General features: G+C 36.4%; 1 protein-coding gene across 1 annotated transcript; it reads left to right on the forward strand.

Annotated features, from left to right (window-relative positions):
* Nucleotides 1-18,336, forward strand: LOC123251946 (glycine N-acyltransferase-like protein 2). Its single transcript, XM_044681284.1, has 5 exons — nt 1-78; nt 1,254-1,361; nt 13,524-13,650; nt 15,648-15,828; nt 17,925-18,336. Exons 1-5 carry the CDS (start codon nt 1-3, stop codon nt 18,334-18,336), a joined length of 906 nt encoding a protein of 301 aa, XP_044537219.1.
* The last annotated feature ends 509 nt before the right edge of the window (nt 18,337-18,845 follow it).

Below are 18,845 nucleotides of genomic sequence, written 5' to 3' on the forward strand. Positions count from 1 at the left end.
ATGATTAAATTACATGAGGCCAAGATGCTTCACATTCTATACCAATCTCTGACCAAAAGCATCCCAGAGGCCCTGAAGGTAAGATATGGAGGGAGTCCTGAAAAACAGAAGTGGAGCTCCACTGTGATACCTTTGGGCTGTGGAAGAGAAGCTCTACATTAAAGTTGAGGAGGATGAGGAGGAAGGTCACTGGAGAGGAACTGCATTGAATTATGATTAATTTCCTTTGATTTTCTGAATCTACATTATTTTTCTTTTCTTTTTTTTGTTAACCCTTACCTTTTGCCTTAGAATTGATACATATATTGGTTCCAAGAAAGAAGAGTGGTAAAGGCTAGGCAACTGGGTTATGCAAGTATCTGAGGTCAGATTTGAACCCAGATCCTCCTGACTCCAAGTCTGGCACTCTATCCACTGAGTCACCTAGCTGTCCCCATTTCTTTATTTGTAAAGTGTCTCACAATGTCTGTTCCTTAGATTGTTACTTTTCTCCTAGATTCTAGAAAAGTGAGAGAAAGAAAAACAGAGAAAAAAAGAGGGCAGGACACAAAGAGATCAGAGAAGGAGAAAAATGAGACAGATTCAGTGAAAGAAACAAAAAGAGAAGAAGAAGAAGGAGAGAGAGAGTGAGAGTGAGAGAGAGAGAGAGAGAGAGAGAGAGAGAGAGAGAGAGAGAGAGAGAAAGTATTACATTCCAGGAACTGTGATGGAAACTCAAATATAAGAAGAAATAAAGCACTACTCTTAAGGAGTTTATAGTCTAATGACAGAGGACGATACATGAAAGAAAGCTGATGGGAATAGGGGTTCCCATGTGATACAACAAGCTAGAAAAGACTGGAGACTCGGGAGTAGATCCAAAAGAGAAGCTACCATAGATGATCTGAACACATTCTGAAAGGTTGATTCTGGGCAGGAACTTACCAGTTGGCCAAGGGGGCCTCAGGGCCAGGAGCATCTCCAGGGTGAGATGATTCATCTCTCCCCATATTTCCTTACTGAAGAATCTGGACAGGATTGAAAGGGGTAAGATAGGAATATAGAGACAGGATAGGAAGAGAGGATAGGGAAAATGACATTTTCTATGATGCTGACAGAACATTAGTGGGATTTGATATTGTAACACTCGATGATACTACTAGAACAGTTCATGCTGGGAGAGTCCTTTCATTCTCTTCATTCTCAGATCTATTTTCCACTCCAGTTTACTGCCTGAAGTTTCTAGACTCATCTGATTTTGTCTACTCTTTTAGGTATTTGGCTCCATTTTTCACATCCATCATGGAAACCCCTTCAACCTGGAGGTGCTAGTAGACTCCTGGCCAGACTATCAGACTGTTATCACCAGACCTCAGAAACAGGTATGTCCAGAGAACACAAAGATATTAGAAAAGGGTCATTAAGTTTAAGGAATTTCTATTGATAGATACAGAAGACTTCCTTCTACCACCTAAGACACCATTGAATCCCCTCCTTTTTTGCTTCTATATGGGAAAATTATATGCTTAAACCTTAAGAATGATATCATTAATTGGGTGACTTTAAAGGACATTTATAAATAGAAGCTTAAGATCAAAATGAATATAATAGAATGAGAGGGATGAATTAGAATAATCATCTTATATAAAAAAGTCATAAATGAAAGAAATGTTATAATGAACGAAGAGGGGATAGAGGGATAGTAATACTAGTATCTTATTCTCACTAGGTCTGGGTAAAAGAGGGAATAATATATACATATAGAAGGATAACATTTTTCTTAACTTATAAGAAGATGAGAGGGTGAGGTATAAAAATTAAAAGAAGGAATCTTAGGCAAGATTAAGATTAAGAAAAGAGAAGGCAAGGGAATAAGAAAAGGGAGGGAAAAATAGAGGTTGTTTATATGAATAAATAAGAGGGTAAGAAGTAGCTTATAGAAAGGAATATACTTTTTCTCAGCATCACATGGTACTTAATTAACCATATATCTTTTCAGATTATAATGCAATAAAGTTGTTTTTAATAAGGGATCATGGAAATACAGAATAAAAATTAATTGGAGACTAAATAACTTAGTCTTTTAAAATTTTATTTTAAAAATCTTTTTCTATGTTTACATATTTCATTTTCTTTTCCGTCCCCTCTACCCTCCCCACTCCCGGATCCAATAAGCACTTCCACTGCATTATACAAATGTTATCACGTGTACTTTTCCCCATCTTATTCATTTTTGCAATAAAGCAATCTTTTAAAGTCAAAACCCCAAATCACATCCATATAAACAAACAACAAGCCATTTGTTTTTCTTCTGTGTTTCTATTTTCACAGCTCTTTCTCCTAATGTGAATAACATTCTTTCTCATAAGTCCTTTGGGATTGTCTTGTATTAGCAAAATCCATTACATTGCATTATTTCACAGTGTTTCACTTTGTGTGTATAATGTTCTCTTGGTTCTGCTCATTTCACTTTGCATCAGTTCCTGGAGGTTCTTCCATTTCATACAGAAATCCTTCAGTTCATCATTCCCTACAACACAGTAGTATTCCATCACCATTATATACCACAATTTATTCAGCCATTCCCCAATTGAGGGATTCCCTCTCATTCTCCAATTTTTTTCCACTACAAAGAGTGTGGCTATGAATATTTTTGTAGAAGCATTTTTCATTATTATCTCTTTAGAGTACAAACTTAGTAGTGGTATTTCTGGATGAAAGGATATGCACTCTTTTAAATCCCTTTGGACACAGTTCCAAATTGCCTTCCAGAATGATTGGATCAATTCACAATTCCACCAGGAATGCATTAGTGTCCCAATTTTGCCACAACCCCTCTAACATTTATTATTTTCCTTTGCTGCCATATTGACCAATCTGCTAGGTGTGAGGTGGTACCTTAGCATTGCTTTGATTTGCATTTCTCTAATCAGGAAGGATTTAGAACACTTTTTCTTGTGATGATTGATAGTTTTGATTTCTTTATCTGAAAACTGCCTATTCGTGTCCCTTGACTATTTGTCAATTGGGGAATGGCTTGATTTTCTGTATAATTGACTTAGCTTCTTATAAATTTGAGAAATTAGACCTTTGTCAGAGGTTTTTTGTTATAAATTTTTTCTCAGTTTGTTGCTTCCCTTCTAATTTTGGTTGCATTGGTTTTGTTTGTTAAATTTTTTTTTTAATTTAATGTAATCAAATCATTCATTTTAAAAATTTTAATGTTCTCTATCTCTTGCTTGGTCTTAAATTCTTTCCTTTCCCACAACAGATCTGACAGGTATACTAGTCTATGTTCACTTCTAATTTACTTAAAATTTCCCTCTTTATATTTAAGTCATTTACCCATTCTGAATTTATCTTGCTATAGGGTGTGAGATGTTGATCTAAACCTAATCTTTCCCATACTCTTTTCCAATTTTCCTCTCAGTTTTTCTCAAATAGTGGCTTCTTGTCCCAAAAGCTTTCTTTTGCTTTTGGTTCTTTTGGATCTTTTGGTTTATTGAACACTATCTTGCTGAGGTTATCTACTCCATGTCTGTTCTACTGATCCACCCTTCCATCTCTTAGCCAGGACCATATTGTTTTGATGATCACTGCTTTATAGTACATTTTAAGATCTGGTATGGGTTAGCCCTCCATCCTTCACATATTTTCCCACTATTTCCCTTGATATTCTTGATATCTTATTATTATTATTATTATTTTAATTTTATTTAATTGATTAATTAAGAAAAAAAATTTCCATGGTTCCATGATTCAGGTTCTTTCCCTCCTCTCTTTTTACCCACCTCCCTTAGCCAATGTGCAATTCAACTGGGTTTTACATGTGACATTGATCAAGACCCATTTCCATATTATTGATATTTGCACTAGGGTGATCATTTAGAGCAGTGGTTCCCAAACTTTTTTGGCCTACTGCCCCCTTTCCAGAAAAAATATTACTTAGCCCCCTGGAGATTAATTTTTAAAAATTTTAATAGCAATTAATAGGAAAGATAAATGCACCTGTGGCCATCACTGCTCCCCTGGATCACTGCAGCACCCACCAGGGGGCAGTAGCACCCACTTTGGGAATCACTGGTCTAGACCATGGCCGGGTCTGACCAGGGTCTGGGAGGGGGAGAAGAATCTCCAGCCAATTACCAACTTGTTGCTCATTGATTAGATTATTTTAACTCTCATTAGATATAGCATAGCCATTTCCAACACCTCTTTCCTTATCCTGATTCCTGCCCTCTTTGAGTCAAAGCATTAAACCCCTTTCAAACTTGATTCAAGTGAAGTCTAGCATTCATTCCAAGATCAAGTGAATAGCTATAGCCAAAGGGGAAAGGGATTTACCAATATTGTAGTCAGTTAGTGTTATCCAATTAAATACCAACAACTAGACTATTACCAACCTTTATCATTTAACCTAACCCCAAGCCAAGGAACCAGAGGAGCTGTTGAACAAAATATATAGCTTCTCCCTCAATAACTTTGGCTTGGGCACTGTTTGCGGGGTCAGGTACTTAACTGAGTTTATTACCCATAAGCCTTGGTGGTTACCAGAACATTTATTTACTACCTGAGGGTCTTGGGCCAATTTGTCAGGCCCAGCATACAGAAGCACCTCCCTGTCCTTCATATCCTTCAATTATCCCTACCTTGTGCATAACAGTTGTTTTTTCAATAAGATATTTCATATTTTCCTCTGTTTTTTCATTCTTTTGATTCTGCTTTATTGTTTCTTAATTTATCATGAAAACATTAGTTTCTAGAAGGTCAATTTGGCCTGATTTTCCTCTATCAGTTTTTGATTCTCCTTTTTTAATTGGCTTATATCTTCTTGCATCACTTTCATTTCTCTTCCCCACTTTTCCTATGCCTCTCTTAATTGGTTTTTGAAGTCTTTTTTTGAGTTCTTCCAGAATCTGTTCCCAATTAATATTTTTCTTTTGGACTTTGTATGTGTTTGCTTTGCTTTCCCTGTCCCCTTCTGTGTCTGACCTTGTTCTTTGTCTCCATAAAAATTCTTTAGAGTTAGGTGTTTTTTTGTTATTTGCTTATTTTCCCTACCTAATTATAGGTAGCCTCTGTTTTCTGGGAAGTTGGAGTACCCTCTTAAAACTTCATTCTTTCCTTGATGCTATCCTCAGCTTGTTTTCTAGGTTTTTACCAGTTTCAGTTCTTGGAGGATGATGTGATAGTCTGAGGTCTGAGAGCTCTGAGAGCCCCTTCCACCTGCTGCTTCAATTGACTCTTGAGATCCTGTTAACTCAAAGATTTGCTTGGTTGTAAGCTTTTATCTTACTTTGATCTTAATCAGGTCAGGAAGTACTTAAATTATAGTCTTGGGCTTAGGTGTACATTTTTTACCTTATTGTGTACTTGCTCTAATTGGGCACACCCTTGATTGCCCTGTCCTGGAGCTCTGCCCTGAACTTTAGGCAAAAAAAATCCAGACTCCCTCTTAGTATTATCAGTCACCCCAAACTGTGAACTTTGTCCTCATCCCAAGCCCAACTGGGACTCCTGGATTCACTCTGGGCCCACATGGATCAACCTACTTCAGCCCAGACTTCTCTGGCCTGAGATTCCAGACTTCTCCACAGGTTTGAAATTTCAAGAGGTGTGGGTTAGCTTGTCTCAGGCAGGATCTCAGGATCTGAATGTTGACTTGGATTTAGTTGGGTTCCAAAAGTGGAGCAGCAGATGTGGGGTGGGAGAGTATGGCTTGCTCTTGGTTTGTTTTTCTCTCCTTGCTACAGCCTCTTGCTGGCTCTGCTCCCCTTTCACCCCCGTGTCCCAGATGTTCTCTGCCTACCTTTTAGGTTTTTCTTTTCTAGAAAGTTGTTTCACTCTATCTCCTTGTCGGTTCTTTCATTCCTGTTTTTGTTTTGTGGCAATATTTTAATATTGGTTGGAAAGGATTCTTATGGTGACTTGTAGCTACTCTGGTTTACTCTGCCATCTTGGCTCTGCATCTAAATAATTTATCCTTAAAGAGTGAGTTAATGAACAAGTCATAGAAACAATCTATAATTTTATTAAAGAAAACGATAGTAATGAGACAACATACCAAACTTATAAGATACAGTCAAAAGAGTAATTAGAGGAAAATTTGTATCTCTACATGTTTATATTAATAAAATAGAGAAAGAAAAGAGCATATCAATGAATTAGGTATACAATTAAAAATTTTAGAAAAAGATCAATATGAAAATGTCCAATTAAATGCCAACTTGGAAATCCTAAAAATTAAAGAAATTAACAAAACTGAATATAAGAAAACCATTAAATTAGCAAATAAAACTAACACTTGGTTTTATGAAAAAAATCAATAAAATCAATATATCATTGGTGAGTGTGATTTTAAAGTGAAAGAATACAACCAAATCCCTAGCATTAAGAATGAAAAAAGAATTTAGCATGAATGAATATAAAATCAAAAGAATTATTTGGAGTCATTTTGCCAAATTATATGCCAACAAATTTAATAATTTAAGTGAAATGGATAAATTCTTACACAAATATAAATTGCCTAGGCTAACAAAGGAGGAAATGGAATATTTTTAAAAACCAATTCTGGAAAAAAGAAATTAAATAGGCTATAAAAGAACTTTCTAAAAAAAACAATAGTAGGACCAGATGGATTTATAAGAGAATTTTACCAAAGATTTAAGGAGTATCTAATTCCAATATTAAATAAAATTTTTGAACAATTGATAAGGATGGATTTCTGCCAAATTCCTTTTATGAAACAAATATGATATTGAGACCTTAACTAGAAGAGTAAAAACAGAGAAATAAAATTATAGGCCAGTTTCATTAATGAATAGAGATGCAAAAATTCTAAGTGAAATATTAGCCAGAAGACTACAACAATATATCCTAAAGATTATGCATTATAACCAGAAAAGATTTATGCCAGATATGCAGGGATGATTTAATATAAGGAAATTTAATTGCTTAATTGATTACATCAACAGAAAAGTAACAAAAATCACATGATTATATAGAGATGCAAGAATAAAGCTTTTGACAAAATACATTAATTCCTATTAAAAATACTTGAAAACATAGGTACAAATGGATTTTTCTTAGATTAGTAAAAAGTACATACTTAAAACTATGAGCAAATATTATTTGTAATGGAGATAATTTAGAAACTTCCCTAGAAGATCAAGAGTGAAACAAAGATGTCTATAATCACCAATATTTTTTTAATATTGTACTAGATATGCTAGCAATAGCAATGAGAAGAAAAAGAAATGGAAGGAATCAGAATGGACAAAGAGTTAATAAAACTATATCTTTTTATATATATGATATGATTGCATATACAGAAAATTCTAGAGATTCAATTCAAAATTCAATTGAAATGATCAATATTTTCAGCAAAGTAACAAGACATAAAAAAACACAAAATCATTAGCATTTCTATATATTACTAACAATACCTGCAAGAAGTTAAAGTAAGAGATAACTGATTTAAATTAACCATATATAGAATAAAATACTAAGGAGTAAATCTCCCCCCAAAATCCAGAAACTATATTAACATAATTATAAAACACTTTACATACAAATAAAATAAAATTTAAATAATTGGAGAAATTTTAATTGTTCATGGGTGGACAGAGTCAACATAATTAACATGACAATCCTGTCTAAATTAATCTACTTATTCAATAACATACAAATTAAATTTCTAAAAAATATTATTTTATTGAACTAGAAAAACTAATAACAAAATTTATTTGAAAAAGCAAAAGGTCAAGAATATCAAAGAAAATGATGAAAAAAAGTTAAGGAAGGAGATCTAGCAGTACCAGATTTTGAACTGTATTATAAAACAATAATTATCAAAGCTATCTGGTACCAACTAAGAAATAGAAAAATGAATCAGTGGAACAGAATAGTCATACAATAAACAGTTGTAGAAGATTATAGTAATCTTATTTTTGAAATAGTTAAAGATCCAAGTCTTTGGAATAAGATCTTACTATTTGACAAAAAATTGTTGGGAAACTAGAAAATTATTTGGCAGAAACTAGATATAAATCAATATCTTATACCACTTATCTAGATAAAATCAAAAAGGACACATGACTTAGGTATAAAAGGAGATATGAACAAATTAGAAGAACAAGAATATATCACCTCTCAGATTTATAGCTAGAAGAATTTATGAATAAACTAGAGATAGCATTGTGAAATGTAAAAAGGATAATTTGAATACATTAAATCAAAAGTTTTTATACAAACAAAACTAATGTAGCCAAGATGAGGAAAGCAATACATTGAGGGGGGGATTATAGATAATTTCTCAGAAAGAGATCTCACATCTAAAATATATAGAGAACTTTGTCAAAAAGAACTGATAATAGTGTGTCTTCCTGACTTCTTTCCTGCCAGTCACCCAAAGGAAAATATTCTCATCTCTTCTTTCCTGTCAACCTACATTCTAAGAGAAAAAGAAACAGAGACACAGAGACATGGAGACAGATAAAGATAGAGACAGAGAAAAGGAGATCAGAAAAAGGATGAACGAGAAGCAGACAGACAGAAAGAGGCAGAGAGAGCCAGAGCAGCAGATGAGCAGAGAAAGACAGAGACAGACATTCACAAAGGGACAACTCTTCATAGTCTCAGGACTTACATATACATGGAATACCATGTATGTTCTCATGAATGAACCATATAAAAATGAATACTTTTGTTTTTCTTTTGTTTTGAACCTCTAATTAGAATGACACTTTTGTGAGTGTTTCCTTTACAAAATCAGTCCAACTTCTGGGGGGATAAATTTTGCTTAGTTGAATGCTTGAAATATCTATTATAATTCCTAGAAATTATCTTCCCTGATTCTATAACTTACTAAATTTTGACATTTTTATCTTGTTTTTATTGATCCATCTTGCTCTCATATCATACTCATTTTAAAAAAGCATCCCTTCTCCCTCTATACCCATCAAGCAATCCCTTGAAAGAAAAATTTAAGGGGAAAAAAAAGCAGTTTCACAAAACCAGATAATACATCAACCATATCTGAAAGACTATGTGATAATCCACATTTGTTACGCAAAGATTCTTTGTCTCATTTATTGTAAAAATCATTAAAAACAACCTACCTACATCCTTAACATTAACCCAGTTCTAAATCCCATTACTTTTTTATGTGATTTGAGGACAATTTCAAGCCTACTTAAAAAACTGAGACTTCTCTTAAAAAATATAGTCACTCCTAATACTGCAGATCATCATTTAACTTTTTCCCTTCTTTCTTCTTCTCTCTCACTTTCTTCCCACCCCATCAATCAATATATATATACACACATGATACACTATAGTACAAACAGCAAATATTTTATATGCCTATATAGCTATCTCTACTATATATAAAGCTATATATTATATGTAATATATAAATTAAAGCAATATATTTAATATATTATTTACATAATATATTTATATAGAAATATATCATATTTATATAATATATTACATTCTAAGAGAGGGAGACAACCCAAAGAAGGGAGTTCCTAAAAGCTATTATAACACTCCCCTCTTTGTGTTGTCTCCTTTTCTTAGAATGTAAACTCCTTGAGGGCAAGGACTATCTTTACTTTTGTATTTGTGTTGCTGCACTTAACATAGTGCTTGACACATAGTGTCAAATTTTATATAGAAATTTTATATTTATGTATGGTTATGAGTGTATATCCATATATATATAATATTCACATGTATACATGGGTGTGTACAGATATGAAATATATCCACATATATGAACATATGGGATGTATAGGTATTCAAGATGGACTAGTATCTCTTCAAGGAGACTCATCTAACTTTGTTGACTACCTTTCACCAACTCTCATCAGCTCCAAGAATCAGTCCAAGCACAGGACCTCACCCAGGTGAACCATCTTGGCAGATTGACTAATCCAGATTGAGGGCAATTGATGGGCCACAAACCCATTGGTGACTTAGGGAGACGTCAACCCCAAATATGTGAAGACTTCTTTCTGTGCAGTGGGCAGATCAGAACAACCTGTTCTACATCCATGAAAGTGGCTAAAGTGATTTAAAGGATAAAGCATTTAGAGGTTGGCTAGACATCAAAGAAGCCAAGGTTATCTACTGCATCCCAGGACAACACTATTCACCATGACTCTTGCCTTGTCACTGAACTTCAATAACTTTGGAAAAGAAAGTGAGGTTGATGACTTTGTGCATCTCTGACTCATTTAAATCTAGTCTATACACAAGTTAAGACATCATCTTGGGATGTCATTGATCCTCTTGGAAAATGAAGAAAAATAACGACATATATTCTCTCTCTCTTTGCCTCAGCCTCTCTCTCTCTCTCTCTCTCTCTCTCTCTCTCTCTCTCTCTCTCTCTCTCTCTCATTTTCCATATATACACACATATAACTATAGATACATATATGTATATATACACATATATATGACTAGATACATATGTACACATATGACTACAGATAGGTCTATAGATACCTCTAGATACACACACACATACTTTATTAGGTGCTTACTATGTGCTATGGAGGTGGAAAATTTGCTACACCTGAGCTAAATTTCCAGTCTCCTTTTAAGTCCAACACTATGCTAAGTGTGGGGACACAAATACAAAAGTGAAGACATTCCCTATGTAGAAATGATAAGTAAAGGTAATGGAGACACCAGGGATATTATAATAAAACCTCACAACACCTACCCTTAAGGAGCTCACATTCTAGTAGATGAAGACAAAACAAAGATCTATAGTGTTAGGAATTTGTTGTTCATTCTTTCCAGTTGTGTCCTACTCTTCATGACCTTTTTGGAGTTTTCCTGGCAAAATTCCTGGTATGATTTTCCATTTCTATTTCCACTTCATTTTAGGAATATAAACCCACAAAGCATCTTAGACCAAGGATAATCAGTTCCTTGGGGTAACCCAACAATGTAGTGCAAGCTGTGAAAAGAGGGTTGGTTGCCTCCAAAGAGAGAGGAGCAATATTTTCAGAGCTCATATTGTGTACACTTGGAAAACCCTGTGCATTTTCAGGAACCAATCATATAAAAATAAATATTTTTGTTTTTCTTTTGCTTCTTCTATCTATTTTTAAAAATCATTTGTTTGTCATATTAATATACCATGAAAGAGAATTTAAACTCCTTTTGTTTATTTTAAGTTAATCAACCAAGAACTTGGAGTCCCCCACCTTTCACGCTTAGTAAGAACCTTTTACTAGAAAAGGAAGTTTATACCCTAAAAGACCAGAAGCACTACCCCTTCTAGGCAAATTGGGAGACTGATTGATTCCTGAGGTATATGGAGGAGAGACAATGGGGGGTGGGGGGAGAAAAATTGGTATCAGTGGGAGCCTCTAGGACCCTGGAGCTCTTGTGTGGTCTTTTGCCTCATGGGAATGAGCTCTTGTGAGTTTCTTTTGTGACTTTGAATTTTGGCTTTCTGATTCCAACTTTGGATTCTGGTGAAGATTCGGCTCTCAGTTTTGGAGACTTGGGCTGAAGAGGGATGCTTACTCAGGTGAGATTCTTGCCTCCTTGGCATGAGAGACTGCCCTTTGCAGCTCAGCCTCTTCAGTGTTGGTCTTTGGTTGTTGAACCACCTGGCTGGAGATACTCTCAGCTGGTGAGAGTTGAATTTGGATTCGCATTTGCAGTCTGGAGACACTCTGACCAGACTTAGGGTATTTTTAGCTAGGCAATATTTTCTACCTCCTTCCTACATTTCCCACTCTTACCATCACTATTTTGCTATAATAACGCTACTAAAGCTACTAACAGTCTCTGACTTAATACTTAATGATTATAGGTGGTGACCACAACTTTTAAAAAATTCTTACATTTGTCAAACCCATTTTAATTATTACAATACCCAGTAATATAACTCTCTCTCTCCCCACCCCTCCATGAAAGAAGGCATCATGAGCAGTTTTGTGATGTGTTTGCTTTTACAAATCAGTTACTTTTGGGGATAACTTTTCCTTCTTTGAATGTTTAAGTTCTTATGATTTAACACAGAGCCTGGCACATAGTAGTTGGTTAATAAATATTCATTGGTTGATTAATTGCTTGATGGTATTCATTATGTATATGGGAGCTCCTATGAGCAACACAGGTTTTACCTCCCCTGAATACTGGTACCCAGCAACGCACCTACATCACATTATGGGAGCTCTGCCGTGTTAATTCTTTTTTACCTTATCTTTTTAGTATGGGCTAAGAGAATGCAGTGAGATTTATTCCACAATAAGGAAGAAGTTTAGACGTTAAGGAAAGCTAGCTCTTTAGAAAGCCAAGTCTCCAGCTCTGAATTCAGGCAATATAGGAGAAGCTCTGTAAGAGAAGGGAGTCATCCATGATTGTTGACGAGAAAGAAAAAAGGACCCAACCATTGTGAGGAAATGGCTTTTAACCTTGCTCTTGAAGCCTCTTCTGCAATCCTGCAGGGGGAAAAAAGAAGATTCTTTTTTTTATCCCCTCCAATCCCTAAACCCACTTTGATAATGTCTAGAAGTATAGCAATTCCTCCATTAGGAGAACTTGAAACCAGCAGTGTAGTCCTAGAGAGGTCCATTGGGCAACCTGACCAGCAGAAAAGCTGTTCCCAGAGCAAGCAGCAAAAGGATATGATTTGAGGGTCCTGGGGCAGGAGGTAGGTGGAAGGCTAGAATACGAATGGTTTCATTGTTTTGGCTATGAGTGTTCCTTATGTGTGTCTTTTGATACTTTACCAAGTTGTTTTCCATCTCTTCCCACTGGCATATTTATATTTGTGGCAAAGTGTGCCTTCAACTTATGGAAGGAATGCTTTATTAGCACTGTCTATGCCCTGTCTTTCTTACTAAGTAGCTCCTTTTTCAGCTAATTGTGCCAATTGGAAGAACATTAAGGGAAGCACAGTATGTCCTAATTAGTGCAAACAATCAATCCCTCAAAATGGTTCTGTTATTCAAAGTCAAGCTTTAGATTTCCATTGGCTGGAACCAATGACTATATTTTACATAAGTATAATTCCAAATAATGTGAATTCAAATATATGTGACCACTTCAGAGAATTGATTATTTATACTAATTGGGACATACTTGTATAATTTTAGGATTAGGATACCCAAATTTCCCTGAATACAGAGTGGTTGCCCTGCTTTGGGTACTCAACTCTCTATAGCAGTGGTTCTCAAACTTTTTTGGCCTACTGCCCCCTTTCCAGAAAAAATATTACTTAGCCCCCTGGAAATTAATTTTTAAAAAAATTTTAATAGCAATTAATAGGAAAGATAAATGCACCTGTGGCCATCACTGCTCCCCTGGATCTTTGCAGCACCCACCAGGGGGCGGTAGCACCCACTTTGGGAATCACTGCTCTATGGAGTTGAAACACTTGATTCTAAATCCAGCCATAGCCACTTACTAAATATATAACTCCAGGCACTTCACCTCTGCCTCAGTTTCTTCATGTATAAAATTGTGGTATTAATAGCACCTGCCCTTCCTCAGCCCAATCTTTATCTCCCATGCAGGAGATGATTGATGACAAGGATTACTACACAAACACTTACCACATCTTCTCCAAGGACCTTCAGAAATTGCCAGAGATCCTAGGATCCGATCACGTCATCAACTGGAGACAAAGTCTCACAATCCAAGGTAGAGAGTACAAGGGAAAGGGAAAATGGTTTCATCTGAGTCTCACAACAACATGGTAAGGCAGGCATTCCTAGCATTATTAAAGAGGAAGTTTAGGCTCAGGGTGAATGACTTTGCCAAGGGACACACACACACACACACACACACACACACACACACAGAGTTAATGAGTTTGAGAAGCCTGATTTGAAGCAAAATCTTTCTGAGTCTAAGGCCAGTGTCCCATACCCTTCTTCATGCTTCCTATTCTGCTTACTCTATACATGGTACCATGCTAGGTTTGGTTATTACCAGGGTGAATGTAGCATGATGTGGGCTCTGAAGGAGTTTATAATCTGGTCGAAATGGCAAAAGAGGTACATATGTTTTATACAAATGAGAGCCTGATGAGGAAGGCGGGGAGAGCAGGTATTATCAATCACCAGTTTCAGACTAGAGAAACTGAATCTCAGAAAGATGAAGTGACTTGACCAAGGCCACACAGTTGATAAGAGACAGAGCTGGAATTTGAACTTGGACCTACTAACTCTAAGTATATCACTGTTTCACATACTGAACATCTATCTTTAGAGGAGACCCTGTTGTGCAGAAGGCATTGGATTGGAAGAAGAGCCCTGGACTCAGATGAAGGTTATATGAGTTCTAGTCTTGGCACCATTTCTTTTTCACTGTGTGATTTTGAGATAACTTATTTCAGTCTCTGGAAAATAAGGGAATTGTCATGGATGACCTCTCAGGTCCCTTCTAGCTCTAGCATTCTATTATGAAACTATTCTTCTCGCTTAAGAGAGGTACAAAATTCCATGGGAGTGCTGAAGAGAGATTTCTCTTTGTTTCTGACTGGGAGAAATGGGAACCATTGAATACTGCCTACACCAGAACTGGACCCTAAAGTCTGGGTCATCACATAAGGATGTAGGTAATGGACACATTTCTAAAACCAGTTTTATACCTTGTCTCTTTTATTTCTGTGCTCAGTCACAGGTGAGAAAAGTCAAGCAGATGTTAGAGAACAATAACTAACCAATTCATTTTGCTGGATGGTGTAAGATTAAAAATTAATATCCATATACTCCAAGTATTATATTTTATAAAGTTTATTAATAATAACTTGAAGTAAGGGAAGAAAAACCTCAGTAAAGAAAGCCAGCTTTCCCAGCCACACGTGTGGGAAAAAGAGAGCGAGAGCGAGGTAACACACAACCATATACAAACAACGCAAGCATGCAACTTGGGAATGAAAGGGAAAGGAATTCTGGGAGATGAAGTCCAAGGGTTCAAGATTCTCTAATTTTCTAAGATTTTCTAATTTTCACAACAGGAAAGTAATTTAAGGATGCCCTGGATTATTAAATATTCACAGAAATGGAAGAGATGTTAGATGCCATCTAGTCCAAATCCATAATTAAATTTTAAAAAAATCAGTAAAATACTTAGCTTAGTGCAAAGCATATTGTAGGTATATAATAAATGCTGATTCCCTTCCCCTACTTTTATTTTAAATATAAGGAAACTGAGGTTGAGAGAGGGAAAGGGATGACATAGAATCTCATTTTTTTTTCTCACTAATACTCTTTCAGTAAAGAATAGTATCACCTATTGGATAGGGGACTGGACTTCAAATCAGGAAGACTGAGGCTCAAATCCTGCTTCAGACACTTATTAAAGTCATTTGACTATCTCTCATCCTTAGTTTCCTTATCTGTAAAACTATAGCTTTTGAGGTGTCTACCATTTCTAAGCTATTTCTAAGCCAGGTGGCATAGGAGATTGACTTGGGTTCAGGAAGAATTGAGTTTGAATTTTGCCTCCAGCACTTATTGACTGAATGACTTTAGGCAAGTCACTTAGCTTCTCTGGGCCTCAGTTTCTCCCTGTGTCAAATTAGGGGACACTTTATGGTCCTAAAATCCATTGTAGCTTTAAATCTCTGCTCCTATGATTCTTTGCTGGGGAAGTTAAGCTCTATATAATATATACTCTCCTCCTTTCTCCAGGTTGCCAAAATGGTTTGAATGAAAAGATCAGAGAAGTTGTGGCTTTAAAGTCAGTGCATGTGGATTACTCTAAGAGGTTTCTCTACATGAAAGATGATGTTCCAAAATATCATACCTTCAACCCAAGCAAACTGAGTACATCTCGCAAAGTCAAGAATTTAGAAAATGTGATGTTCAGAGGGTAGGAAATCATCAGTCAACAATCAATAACCCACAAGCATTCACTAGACACCTACTTTGTGTCCAGAGCCCAGAAAGTGGATTGCTTTCTATGTTCAAGGAGGATACTCTGGAGGGGGGATTATATTCATACACATATTACACATACTTGGGTGCATGTATGTGTGCATGTATCTATACACATATGTATTATAAAATAGATATGAGGATTGAATAGGATGAAACAAGCTAGGAGGAGGGAATGCAGGGGAATGAGGAAAGACTTCATGTAGGTCATTCTTTCACTGAATTTTGAAGGGAGATGGGGTTGTAAGAAGAAAACATGATCAGGAGTATATTCCATGTATGGAAGACCATTGATGCAAACTGATGTAGAAATGGAGCATTATGTAAGAGGAATAGCAAAAAGCCCAGTTTTTTCTGGATCATAGAGTACATAAAGGAGAATAGTGCATAAAAAGGACTAGGAGAGGAGTTTGGGGTTATGTTTGAAATGGTTTTAAATGAGAAACAAAGGGGTTCATTTTTGTTGTGAGGAGGAATAGGGAGCCATTGGAGGTCAGTGAATTGGGCACTCCTATGACCAGATCTATATCTTAGGAAAATAATTCTCTTGGTTGTGTGGAGGATGAGGTAGAGGAGAGAGATGACTGAGACAGAGAGATATAATAGTTGTAAGTGAGAGGTGAGGAGAATTTGCACCAGGACTGTATCAATATGGAGAAGAGGACAGATGCAAAAGTGAGAGTTAATTTTCTCCCATGAGACTTCTAATGAACAAGAGAGAGCAGCCATAAAGTAGCCACCCATGATTCTTTAATGAACAGGTCCTCAGATACATAAGAGTAAGGCAAATAGCCAGCATTTATAGAGCATTTTAATACTTGGAGAGTGGCTTAGAGATGTTATCTCAGTTGATCCTCACAATCACTCTAGGAGTTAACTGCTATTATTAATGAGGAAACTGAGGTAGCCACAGCATCAGTGATTTGCTCAGGCTTACACAGCTAGTGAGTGACTGAGCCTGGATTTGAACACAGATCTTCCCAATTCTAGTCCCAGTGCTCTATTCATTGATTCACATACAGGAAAACAATCCATAATAAAACATGATATATGTCTAAAAAGATAGGTACTCTGGCAAAGTGGATAGAGAGATGGTCTTTAAGTCAGGATAAATTGGGTTTGTGCCCTGCTTCTGACACATACTGACTCTGTGATCCTAGATAAGTCATTTCTCCTTTCAGTGTCCCAAATTTGGTTCAACCCATGTCATGGGTTATTGATAATCCAAGGGTTAGCTCTATGATGTAAGCCTTGTGATGTAAAAGGGAGATATGTGGCAAATTAAACACCAGTCACTTGCCTCTGTGGTATTTCAGTGGTTCTGGGTTCTTGAATGCTATGCCAAGAAGCTGTGGAAGAGCTCCCAAACTGGATAGGCTTTGAGTATGGGCCTACGAAATAGACTATATAACTCTCTTTGGATGACCCATGTAGCTAAGCATGAAGGACCTTGTACTCAGTGGGTTCAACATCCAGTGATGATTTTGGGGGTAGAGAGGGAGAACAATAACAGATGAAGAACATCCACCATATTTGATTTTTTTTTTTTTGGTCAAATCAGTTCTTGCTGATTAAAGTTCTTTTGAAACACTGAAAGTCAATATGGAATAAAGAAATTTGTCTATTTGTCCAATCAATACTAAGCCATGTGTAATGCACTAGGTTAGGTGTTATAGGAGATACGAAGATGAAGATCAGGTTGTCTTAATCCTTATGAAGCTGACAGTCTAGTGATGGTGATAAAGTATGTAGACAAGAAGGAAATACTACAAATTTAAAAACGAGTTGCTAAGAAAAGTTAGGGAAAGATTAATTCCAAATGGAAGGACCAAAAGAGGCCACCTGAAGGAGGTGGTTCTTGCAATGGGCCTTGAAAGATAGGGAGGCTCTCAACAGATGGGGAAGATGATAGACGTTAACTTGTGGGAAATTACAAATGTAGAAAATATGAGGAACGAAGATCTAATAGTGGGAAGGCACAGGACCTGTTTGGGAAACCAACAAGAGATCTAACAGTGTTTTCCTTTGCAGTACAAATGACAACCTCAGACCTTCCCTGTTGGATGTTTCCCATGCTAAACTTGTGAACGACAACTGGAAATTTGGGCGGAATGAGAGGAGCTTGAGATATATCAAACGCTGCCTCCAAAGCTTCCCCGGATGTTGTCTGCTGGGTCCAGAAGGGAGTCCTGTCTCTTGGTTTATAATGGAACAAACTGGTGAACTGAGAATGAGTTATACCCTGCCTGAATATCGAGAGAAAAACATTGCAAAGTGGATTTTGGCTACTTTTGTGCAATATTTTCAGGAGAATGACATGCCATTTTATTGCCACGTGGAGGAGATGAATGAGCAAGGCCATAAATTAGTGAAGTCAGCTGGTTTCCGTGTTGTTGATTGTAGCTGGCATGAATGGAAATGTGTGCCAGCTGAACAGCTTTAATCGCCACTTTTCTAATCCAACTAACCTAATTCCTGAGCTCTTTTCTCAACTCTTGGGATGGCCACTGGAGACATCCCCAAGTAGCGTCAACTAATAGTCATTTGGAGGCCCACAATTTGTTCCCTATCAATAGCACAAAGATGGATCTTACTGGAAAAAATACTCGTGTCAGAGTCAGGAAAGCCTGAAGTTCTCCTTCTTTCTAATAAGATGTGTGAACCTGAGCAAGTCACTTTGTCCTCCCTACATCCTAGTTTCTATAGCTGTAAAATAAAGGACTTGGACGAGCTCCCTGACAAGGAAGGTCCTTTTCGCTCTTACATGCTGTAAGTCTGAAAAGGTTTGCATTGACAGTTTGGAGTTACTATTAGGTGGAGATAGCTAGCTAATTCACTGCATTCCCATAGTATAATTCCCTAAGTGGCCACCCAAAACTCAAAACTCCAAGCTTGAAGATCTCTTGAACCTCTTCTATGTCAACCTATGCAGATAACACAAAGCAAACCCCT

The sequence above is a fragment of the Gracilinanus agilis genome, chromosome 6, assembly GCF_016433145.1.
Source record: "Gracilinanus agilis isolate LMUSP501 chromosome 6, AgileGrace, whole genome shotgun sequence".
Taxonomy (NCBI): Eukaryota; Metazoa; Chordata; class Mammalia; order Didelphimorphia; family Didelphidae; genus Gracilinanus; species Gracilinanus agilis.

Excerpts from the sequence above, each read along its gene's own strand:
- LOC123251946 (XM_044681284.1), top strand. The coding sequence starts at position 1 with ATGATTAAATTACATGAGGCCAAGATGCTTCACATTCTATACCAATCT. Across the intron at positions 1,362-13,523 it reads TCACCAGACCTCAGAAACAG|GAGATGATTGATGACAAGGA; the intron begins GTATGTCCAGAG and ends TCTCCCATGCAG. Across the intron at positions 13,651-15,647 it reads ACAAAGTCTCACAATCCAAG|GTTGCCAAAATGGTTTGAAT; the intron begins GTAGAGAGTACA and ends TCCTTTCTCCAG.